At 41.7% G+C, this 10,866-nt stretch overlaps 1 protein-coding gene and 1 long non-coding RNA gene across 4 annotated transcripts; both read right to left on the bottom strand.

The window, feature by feature from the left end:
- Window positions 1-656: 656 nt before the first annotated feature.
- LOC123743495 (uncharacterized) lies at window positions 657-1,463 on the bottom strand. Its single transcript, XR_006770327.1, has 3 exons — window positions 1,196-1,463; window positions 959-1,023; window positions 657-713 (listed from the first exon to the last, which is right to left on the bottom strand). It is a non-coding gene; the product is annotated as an uncharacterized lncRNA (long non-coding RNA).
- Window positions 1,464-5,785: 4,322 nt separating this feature from the next.
- Window positions 5,786-9,411, bottom strand: LOC123743494 (uncharacterized). 3 transcript variants are annotated; one of them, XR_006770326.1, is made up of 8 exons: window positions 9,106-9,411; window positions 8,544-8,873; window positions 7,441-7,551; window positions 7,315-7,343; window positions 7,171-7,218; window positions 6,958-7,030; window positions 6,611-6,700; window positions 5,786-6,383 (listed from the first exon to the last, which is right to left on the bottom strand). XR_006770326.1 is itself a non-coding variant. In XM_045721028.1 (8 exons), the coding sequence occupies exons 2-7, from the start codon at window positions 8,829-8,831 to the stop codon at window positions 6,959-6,961; spliced, it is 450 nt and encodes a 149-aa protein (XP_045576984.1). In that variant the 5' UTR covers window positions 8,832-8,873; window positions 9,106-9,411; the 3' UTR covers window positions 6,390-6,700; window position 6,958. The 3 variants fall into 3 exon arrangements, 2 of the variants coding, with proteins under 2 accessions (XP_045576984.1, XP_045576983.1); XM_045721028.1 differs by lacking the exon at window positions 5,786-6,383 and having other exon boundaries at window positions 6,390-6,700; window positions 8,544-8,650; window positions 8,749-8,873; XM_045721027.1 differs by lacking the exon at window positions 5,786-6,383 and having other exon boundaries at window positions 6,390-6,700.
- Window positions 9,412-10,866: the final 1,455 nt, after the last annotated feature.

The raw sequence follows: 10,866 nt of genomic DNA, 5'->3' as shown, positions 1-10,866 counted from the left end.
GTTGTAGGGGTTTAATGGCACAGGCAGGGAGCCCAGCCAACAGCGAGTTGCAATAATCCAGACGGGAGATGACAAGTGCCTGGATTAGGACCTGCGCCGCTTCCTGTGTGAGGCAGGGTCGTACTCTGCGAATGTTGTAGAGCATGAACCTACAGGATCGGGTCACCGCCTTGATGTTGGTGGAGAACGACAGGGTGTTGTCCAGGGTCACGCCAAGGCTCTTAGCACTCTGGGAGGAGGACACAAGGGAGTTGTCAACCGTGATGGCGAGATCATGGAACGGGCAGTCCTTTCCCGGGAGGAAGAGCAGCTCCGTCTTGCCGAGGTTCAGCTTGAGGTGGTGATCCGTCATCCACACTGATATGTCTGCCAGACATGCAGAGATGCGATTCGCCACCTGGTTGTCAGAAGGGGAAAGGAGAAGATTAATTGTGTGTCATCTGCATAGCAATGATATGAGAGACCATGTGAGGATATGACAGAGCCAAGTGACTTGGTGTATAGCGAGAATAGGAGTGGGCCAAGAACAGAGCCCTGGGGGACACCAGTGGTGAGAGCACGTGGTGCGGAGACAGATTCTCGCCACGCCACCTGGTAGGAGCGACCTGTCAGGTAGGACGCAATCCAAGCGTGGGCGGCGCCGGAGATGCCCAGCTCGGAGAGGGTGGAGAGGAGGATCTGATGGTTCACGGTATCAAAGGCAGCAGATAGGTCTAGAAGGATGAGAGCAGAGGAGAGAGAGTTAGCTTTAGCAGTGCGGAGAGCCTCCGTGACACAGAGAAGAGCAGTCTCAGTTGAATGCCCAGTCTTGAAACACACACACACACACACACACACACACACACACACACACACACACACACACACACACACACACACACACACACACACACACAGTCACACTATATTCACAGTAACAATCAAAGTGAATTATTTTGTTGACAACCCATTTACTTACGTCCCTGTTGTTTGCTTGCACCATATTTCCTGGGTTGATTGGCATCTGATTTCCTGAAACAGAATCTGAGAACAATCGATCACAAATCATTCATAAAATACACATTTAGCAAGAAAAATAATGTTTTCTTTTCTATACAACATTATAAATATCTACTGTATGAAGGAAATGAGTTCAGTTCAGATAGAACAGAACCTGACTTCAGGTGGGTAAATAAGAGAGTTATAGTTGACTTACACACCCTCCTTCTGAAGGTAAGAACCAGAGCTGCGGCCACACACACAGCCACACACACCACCACCCCCATTGATAGCCCGATCAGCACCAACTGTTTAAGACCTGATGGAGGAAGACAGAGAGCACACCTGTGTCACTTGAGATCCGTCTGGCTCACAACAAGGAGGTTAGTGAAAGATGGACTGGCACACAATAGTCCATAGATGAAACACAATGAGGTACAGTACTAAAAGAATTTCCTTGGTAAACAGGGTTTGCAACGCCAGGGTTGTGGGTTCGTTTCCCACGGGGGACCAGTACAAAAAAAAAAAAATGCATGAAATGAAAATAAAATGTATGTATTAACTACTGTAAGTCGCTCTGGATAAGAGCGTCTGCTAAATGACTAAAAAAAAAAAAAAATGTAATACTATAATACTGTAATAGTATAATACTATAATACTTGTATTGTATATGTTTTACTAAGACAGATTTTCATCCTTGACTTTACTGTAAACAGAAATACTCACTGGTCAGAACAGACAGATAAGTATCAGTATCTGTGTCAAACGCGGTTTAGTGTTTTAAAATTCGACACGTGTAGCGTCCAGCATCCTCCGCTGTGACATTGTGAACATGTAGAGAACAGTCAGTGTCCACACTCAGTTTTTCAGCTCTCTTTGAGTTAACTCTCACCTTCCCGTTAGAAACCTCTTGAATAGCATTTGGAAAACTATCTCTGGTGTGAAGCCATATAATTAAGGAGCAGTCTGAATTAACCACATTGTCACACCGCAGACTGACATCAGCCCCCTCATTGACGTACTGAGATAATTGATTTCCATGCACACCTAAAGAGTAAAATAAAAAGTATCCATGTAACACAGCAAAATTCTTACTCAAATCATTTCATAAAGGATCCATTATAAGTGGTAAATACTATGTAGATTAGTCTCTAGCCACCTGTTAACAAACCTACACACAGCATGAATGGTTAATGAGCATGGCTGATCTTTTATCCTACAGTAGGTGTCCTCTTACCTGCATTGATAAGCTTTAGGATCAGCAGTGGAATGAGAGTGTGATGGGCCCCAGCCATGTTGCTCTTGCTCTGCCCTCCGTAACCATTTTCTTTCTCTGTTCTGTGTGGTGTTGGGTTTGTCTTGTTTTTACTAACCAGACTTCACTTCTTAGATTGGTTAATACCCTCTTCTTCGATTTGAAGTTGATGCGCAAGGATGATGACATCAATTCTATCACAACAGGCCGTTTGGCTATAACTGTACATCACAGGAAATTGGTGGCGCCTTAATTGAGGGCTCGAGTTTGTGGTAATGACTGGAGCGGAATCAGTGGAATGGCGTCAAATACATCAAACACATGGTTTCCTTGTGTTTGATGCCATTCCATTTACTCCATTCCAGCCACTATTTTGAGCCATTCTCCCATCAGCATCCGACTGTGCTGGACATTCCCACATCACCAACCTCAAATAGAAGCTCAAAAGGATGGCTACATCAAAAGGCTGGCTACATCAGCACTTTGATTGTGGATTAATGATCACAACCAATGTGATTTAATAAATCATCAAGGATTATTCAGCATGATCCTGTCATGTCGACTAAAAACAGAACTTGGATTGCACAAGTTGGTTCTTTGACTTACTGAGAATACGGAATGGCGCGTGTGGTCCATTAACCACTTGGTATGATGTTGCTTTACTAGCTGGCCTTAACACAGATTTAAAGATTGTGGTGGTGGTCTATCATCACGTATCTAAAAAGAAAAACAAACCGACACATTGCACACTCATAGACGTCAAGAATATACGAAGGGAAAGTAAGTGTAAGTAAGGGGAAGTAAGTGTAAGTAAGGGGAAGTAAGTGTAAGTAAGGGGAAGTAAGTGTAAGTAAGGGGAAGTAAGTGTAAGTAAGGGGAAATAAGAGCTTGTTAAAGCCTTTTTTCTTGTGTCTCTATTTTTTTGTTTGTTGCACGTTACTTTTACTCCCTAACCTAAGTTGGTGGGGGTTTTCTCTTCCTTTAGTTTGTCTGATATCAGGCAAATCTAATGGGCGTCATGGTGGGTGTTTGTTAAGACCATGATGTGTGCAAACCCTGGATGACGGACAGGGGGTGCTGTATTGAAGCCACAGGCAGCAATCTTGGCACTCCTCAATTGTAAAATATTTTGGAAGCTATAGAAATGCATTTATTAATGTCTTTATTAGTTTTTTTACCCATTTATTCTATTACAGACACCTTTATGCATACTTTAAATGTATATTATGTGAGCTAAACATTAAAAATAAATATATATAAAAACATTTTCCTTAAAGTATTTATTTTTTGTACTGTTACTGTCCTCACTACAACAAAAAAATACTTAAATACATGTAATTTCGTCCTTGAAACTTTTAATTGAAAATACTGTAGAATTCCATTCATTTCCATGGAGGACTGCTCCTACTAGGGAGTGCCACTATGGCCGACCGGTGGCTTCAAAGCATCTCATTGGCCAACACATAGCATCAGCAATCCAGAGTCTATATACACTACCGTTCAAAAGTTTAGGGTCACTTCGAAATGTCCTTGTTTTTGAAAGAAAAGCACATTTTTGGTCCATTAAAATAACATAAACTTAATCAGAAATACAGTGTAGACGTTGTTTATGTTGTAAATGACTATTGTAGCAAGAAAAGGCTATTTATTTTATGGAATATCTACAGCGAGGGAAAAAAGTATTTGATCCCCTGCTGATTTTGTACGTTTGCCCACTGACAAAGAAATGATCAGTCTATAATTTTAATGGTAGGTTTATTTGAACAGTGAGAGACAGAATAACAACAAAAAAATCCAGTAAAACGCATGTCAAAAATGTTATAAATTGATTTGCATTTTAATGAGGGAAATAAGTATTTGACCCCCTCTCAATCAGAAAGATTTCTGGCTCCCAGGTGTCTTTTATACAGGTAACGAGCTGAGATTAGGAGCACACTCTTAAAGGGAGTGCTCCTAATCTCAGTTTGTTACCTGTATTAAAGACACCTGTCCAGAAGCAATCAATCAATCAGATTCCAAACTCTCCACCATGGCCAAGACCAAAGAGCTCTCCAAGGATGTCAGGGACAAGATTGTAGACCTACACAAGGCTGGAATGGGCTACAAGACCATCGCCAAGCAGCTTGGTGAGAAGGTGACAACAGTTGGTGCGATTATTCGCAAATGGAAGAAACACAAAAGAACTGTCAATATCCCTCGGCCTGGGGCTCCATGCAAGATCTCACCTCGTGGAGTTGCAATGATCATGAGAACGGTGAGGAATCAGCCCAGAACTACACGGGAGGATCTTGTCAATGATCTCAAGGCAGCTGGGACCATAGTCACCAAGAAAACAAGTTGGTAACACACTACGCCGTGAAGGACTGAAATCCTGCAGCGCCCACAAGGTCCCCCTGCTCAAGAAAGCACATATATATGCCCGTCTGAAGTTTGCCAATGAACATCTGAATGATTCAGAGGACAACTGGGTGAAAGTGTTGTGCTCAGATGAGACAAAAATGGAGGTCTTTGGCATCAATTCAACTCGCTGTGTTTGGAAGAGGAGGAATGCTGCCTATGACCACAAGAACACCATCCCCACCGTCAAACATGGAAGTGGAAACATTATGCTTTGGGGGTGTTTTTCTGCTAAGGTGAAAGGACAACTTCACCGCATCAAAGGGATGATGGACGGGGCCATGTACCGTCAAATCTTGGGTGAGAACCTCCTTCCCTCAGCCAGGGCATTGAAAATGGGCTGTGGATGGGTATTCCAGCATGACAATGACCCAAAACACACGGCCAAGACAACAAAGGAGTGGCTCAAGAAGAAGCACATTAAGGTCCTGGAGTAGCCTAGCCAGTCTCCAGACCTTAATCCCATAGAAAATCTGTGGAGGGAGCTGAAGGTTCGAGTTTCCAAACGTCAGCCTCGAAACCTTAATGACTTGGAGAAGATCTGCAAAGAGGAGTGGGACAAAATCCCTCCTGAGATGTGTGCAAACCTGGTGGCCAACTACAAGAAACGTCTGACCTCTGTGATTGCCAACATGGGTTTTGCCACCAAGTACTAAGTCATGTTTTGCAGAGGGGTCAAATACTTATTTCCCTCATTAAAATGCAAATCAATTTATAACATTTTCGACATGCGTTTTTCTGGATTTTTTTGTTGTTATTCTGTCTCTCACTGTTCAGATAAACCTACCATTAAAATTATAGACTGATCATTTCTTTGTAAGTGGGCAAACGTACAAAATCAGCAGGGGATCAAATACTTTTTTCCCTCACTGTACATAGGCCTACAGAGGCCCATTATCAGCAACCATCACTCCTGTGTTCCAATGGTACGCTGTGTTAGCTAATCCATGTTTATCATTTTAAAAGACTAATTGACCACTAGAAAACCCTTTTGCAATTATGTTAGCACAGCTGAAAACTGTTTTGCTGATTAAAGAAACAATACATCTGACCTTCTTTAGGCTAGTTGAGTATCTGGAGCATCAGCAATTGTGGGTTCGATTACAGGCTCAAAATGGTCAGAAACAAATAACTTTCTTCTGAAACTCGTCAGCCTATTCTTGTATGAAGACTATTCCATGCGAGAAATTGCCAAGAAACTGAAGATCTCATACAACGCTGTATACTACTCCCTTCACAGAGTAGCGCAAAGTGGCTCTAACCAGAATAGAAAGAGGAGTGGGATCCTCGGTGCACAACTGAGCAAGAGGACAAGTACATTAGAGTGTCTAGTTTGAGAAACAGATGCCTCACATGTCCTCAAATATCCCAGGTCAGTGATTGGGGACATTGCCTTGTGTAGGGTGCTGCCTTTCAATCGGGATGTTAAAACAAGTGTCCTGACTCTCTGTGGTCACTAAAGATACTGTAAGAGTAGGGGTGTTAACTCTGGTATCCTGGCTACACTCCCAATCTGACCATCATACTGTAGCCACCTAATCATCCCCAGCTTCCAATTGGCTCATTAATCTCCCCTGTAACTATTCCCCAGGTTGTTGCTGTAAATGAGAATGTGTTCTCAGTCAAGTTAACAAGTTCAATGATACATTTAACCGCTGCGCTGAGTGGTCTAAGGCACTGCATCTCAGTGCTAGAGGCATCACTACAGACACAGGCTCAATTCCAGGCTGTATCATAACCGACCGTGGTTGAGAGTCCCATAGGGCAGCGCACAATTGGCCAAGAGTCGTCTGGGTTAGGGTTTGGCCTGTGTAGGCCGTCATTGTAAATAAGAATTTGTTCTTAACTGACTTGCCTAGTTAAATAAAGGTTAAACAACAGAGGTTAGGTGACAGTGTAGTAGAGGGAGCTGGGGTCAGCAGCGTTCTCTGTCTCTCCTTATGTCTTGGCTCCCTGAGGTTTGCTGACAGTGGAGTAGAGGGAGCTGGGGTCAGCAGAGTTCTCTGTCTCTCTCCCTCTGGTAGTAGAGGGCTTAACAGAGGAATAGGTCACTGCATCCTCACCCTGGACCTACACATACAAACACACACACACACACACACACACACACACACACACACACACACACACACACACACACACACACACACACACACACACACACACACACACACACACACACACACACACACACACACAGTCAGACACACAGTCAGACACACACACAGTCAGACACACACACAGTCAGACACAACCAATTAAAGGCTTTAAACATTATATAGGAGTAAGAGTCAAACCTGCACACAGTATTATTTAGCTTCACTTACATCAACATTCTGCGGGGGGGTTTTGATTGAAGTGGAGGATGGAGGCATAGGTGATATTGCCAGCAGGTTGATGCTTCAAGTGGACAGAGAACAATAAGATTATGGACTAATTAACTGGACGTTAACCCCGTTGCGTGATAACAGCTGAATAACATCATGATTCACATGAGTAAATACAATGACAGAAATGTAATCATATTGTGATTTACTGACCTTGTCCTCATTGGTTGATAGGTTAGAATGGCTTCCTGCAGTCAGATCCTACAAAAATAAAAATGAAATGTAAACAATGCACAGGATCTAGTAAATAATGAAAGAGAAGTATACAATATGCAATAATGTATATTTGTTCCTCACAATTTTGTCATCAGCTGACATTCGGTTATCTGAAAAGCAGAGCAAAATTCAAATGAGGTATCTGAGGTGTCACTTTCCTATCACTATGATCTGGTAGGCTATATATATATTAATTTCATGACATACGCGTTCTCCTTCTGTGTACTACGATGACAGCAGCAACAACACACACAGCTGCTCCGACAGCCACTCCTACAGCCACATGGAGGACGAGGATCTGGATTGGTGGAGGAGAACCTGGCAGGACCAGAGACAGGATGGTTCAGTACAGAGAGCCTGAGGTCATATGGAGATCAGAGGAGGCTGGTGGAAGGAGCTATAGGAGGACGGGCTCATTGTAATGTCTAGAATGGAATGGAACAGTATCAAACATATTAAAGATATGGAAACCACGTTTGACTCTGTTCCTTTAATTCTATTCCAGCCATTACGATGAGCCCGTCCTCCTATAGATCCTCCCACTAGCACAGTTCCCGCTCAGCCCAGTCAAAACTGTTCGCTGCTCTGGCACCCCTATGGTGGAACAAGCTCCCTCACGACGCCAGGACAGAGGAGTCAATCACCACCTTCCGGAGACACCTGAAACCCCACCTCTTTAAGGAATACCTAGGATAGGATAAAGTAATCCTTCTAATCCCCCCCTAAAAGATTTAGATGCACTATTGTAAAGTGGTTGTTCCACTGGATATCATAAGGTGAATGCACCAATTTGTAAGTCGCTCTGGATAAGAGCGTCTGCTAAATGACTTAAATGTAAATGTAAATGTATTGTATAAAGTAGAGCTACTACAACAGAAGGGAATGGACTGGATGATGTTGATGTTCTTTGCAGTTGTAGAGGATATGATCTCTGGATATGAATAAGATGAATGTGTCATATGGTGAATATTGGTTTCACATGTGGTTGAGTAGCAACATTACTATCATCAACACTATGGGGTTTAATTCAATCAAACCCGTATTGCCGCAATTATAACATTGTTTTGTCCTTTGAAATTATGCAACTACTCAGACAGTGTCACCTGGTTGAATCAGAGAAAAGGTCACTTCAAAATTCAAATTTCAAATACACTACATACATTTCTTTGTGCTGGGACTGTTGTCCTTTTCCAATGTCCTGTATGCATTACCCACATGACAAGGTCAATCTTACTCAAACATACTCTTACTGACATAATTGATCATCTTTTCATTGAAAATGTTGGCACTGCAGAGCAACAGATACTCACTGGTTAGAACAGACAGATGAACAGGGGCATCACCTCCATGTTGTGGTCCAGTCTCTGTAAGGAACTGTCGACAGGTGTAGAGTCCAGCATCCTCAGCACTGACATCACTAACATGTAGAGAACAGTTAGACTCTAAACTCAGTCTGTCTGCTCTCTCTGTCTTCTCAACTTTGATCTTCCCCAATGCGACCTCTTCAATAGTTACTTTAGATCCAGCTCTGTTATAGATCCATGTAGTTGAGGAGCAGTTTGGATAAACCACATTGTTACACGGCAGACTGACATCATCTCCCACTCTGGAGAACATAGAGAGAGTTTCTCCACTGACACCTGACAAGAACATGATATCAGATCATTATTTTTTAATACAGATTAGAATACAGATGGGGACCATTAATATACTTAAAAGGTATGCTTTTCACATAAATGGAGTCACTATATCCACAGAATGTCACAACAAAAATGTTTACTCAACCAAAGAAATTCTACAATATGAATTGATATATTGTTTTCTGAGATGGATAGTTTGCATGTTATTCTCTAAATATCACACTGGTCTCACCTGTTAGCAGATATAAAAGGGACCCAAGCAGTCCCAAAACAGCCATTTTAACCATTGTCCTCTCCCTCACTCTCTCCTTTGCTTCTCTCTCTGTCGGAGTGTCTCTGCACAACAAGTTTCTCACCATACAGTGCCCACTGGACACATACGTCAATTCAATGTCTATTCCACATTGGTTCAATGCAATTTTGTTGAAATATCGTGGAAACAATGTCGATTCATCCAGTGTGTGCCAAGTGGGAAGTTTCTCTATCACCATAGCGCAATTTCCTTTCAGTGGTTATATCATTTCAGACTCTTGATGGACTGAAGTTCACAAAGCAGAAGTGTTTTTCACACCCTTGGTGAGAACGCTCAAGCTTAGTTATTTTTTATCGTATTTGGTACTGTTTTCACAAGTATGTGGTACATACCAAACTGGTCACACTTGAAATGCAGCAACTCTTTCATTCAAAACATGTCATTGTGCATTCATTTGGATTGTAAACATCTCTCACCACACAACTACTGATTCAAAGGTTTATTGTGAAATGTTATGAGAACATTTGTTTAATCACCAAAACACAACATAATGATATCTCCTCAATTTAGTTATTTTAACAACCAGTTAATACAATAGCAAACAATGCAATATATGCCCTTAGAAGTGCTGAAAGTAATATGCTACAGTACTGTAAATTACACACTTTTCACATTAGTCAATAAACTTATATTACCCAACAAAATTTACAGAAAATCTATAATATCTATCCAACGAAGACATTCTCTACAATCATTCATGGGAAGAAAAAAATCGGATATAATTGCAACATAGGTGTACTGTCTGTAATCAAATGTAAGTGTCATAGGCGTCGTAAGGATAGGACCAAGGCGCAGCGGGTAAAGTGCTCATCTTCTTAATTTATTTAAAGAAAACACTTAAACAAAACGACAAAACAGTTCCGTAAGGCAACACCGGCTATACAGGAAAACAACCACCCACAAAACACAAGTGAAACAAACCCCAACTAAATATGGCCTCCAATTAGAGGCAACGACAACCAGCTGCCTCTAATTGGAGGTCCTACCAAAACCCCAACATAGAAATAGAAAACTAGATTTAAACATAGAAATAGAAAACATAGAACCTAAACCAAAAACACCGAAACACACAAAACAAACACCCCCTGCCACGCCCTGACCAAACTACAATGACAAATAATCCCTTTTACTGGTCAGGAAGTGACTGTAAGAAAAATAAACTAAACAAATTAAATGAATGAAAATAAACATAACCATTGTTGGGTTCGACATTTTGAACATTGAGATTTTAAATAAATGAGAGAGAAGAAGCATAGAATCAAAGCACAAGTTAATGGTTCTCTGAAGAAAGACAGGTAGCTTCGGAATGTGTTGGGGGATGAGAGGAGAGCAACGTGTGAAATAGTAGAGACAGAAGGACATCTGTAGATTAGATGAAGGAGGGGTTGAGGTCAGGAGTTGAGGACGGATTCTCTTAAGGGAGTAATAAAGGTTTGTTATCCTGTTACCCTCTTTATTAGCTTCCTATAGAGCCATAAAATGTAAGGATTGGAGAGAAGGAGGAGTGTCTTAAGTGGGATATAAATATCTGGATTGGACAAATGTTGAGTTGTCTGATTACAGCTGTACAGAACCTTTGGGAAGAATTAAACCCGGTTAAAGCTTCTCTAGTGTCCGTGGGTTATTTACTCTGAAAAATAAGAACCTAACAGCATGCATTCATTTGCATCAAGCCTGTCT

Source organism: Salmo salar, chromosome ssa06 (assembly GCF_905237065.1).
Source record: "Salmo salar chromosome ssa06, Ssal_v3.1, whole genome shotgun sequence".
NCBI classification, from domain to species: Eukaryota; Metazoa; Chordata; class Actinopteri; order Salmoniformes; family Salmonidae; genus Salmo; species Salmo salar.
Note: the sequence above shows the minus strand (reverse complement) of the source record. Positions and strands in the feature narration are given on the sequence as shown.

Bases quoted from the DNA above. Each gene is read 5' to 3' on its own strand.
- LOC123743494 (XM_045721027.1), bottom strand. From the start codon at position 9,364: ATGGTGATAGAGAAACTTCCCACTTGGCACACACTGGATGAATCGACA. The intron at 8,874-9,105 runs GTGAGACCAGTG...TGTTCTTGTCAG, and splicing joins CCTTTTATATCTGCTAACAG to GTGTCAGTGGAGAAACTCTC. The intron at 7,344-7,440 runs GTATGTCATGAA...TCTGCTTTTCAG, and splicing joins AGTACACAGAAGGAGAACGC to ATAACCGAATGTCAGCTGAT.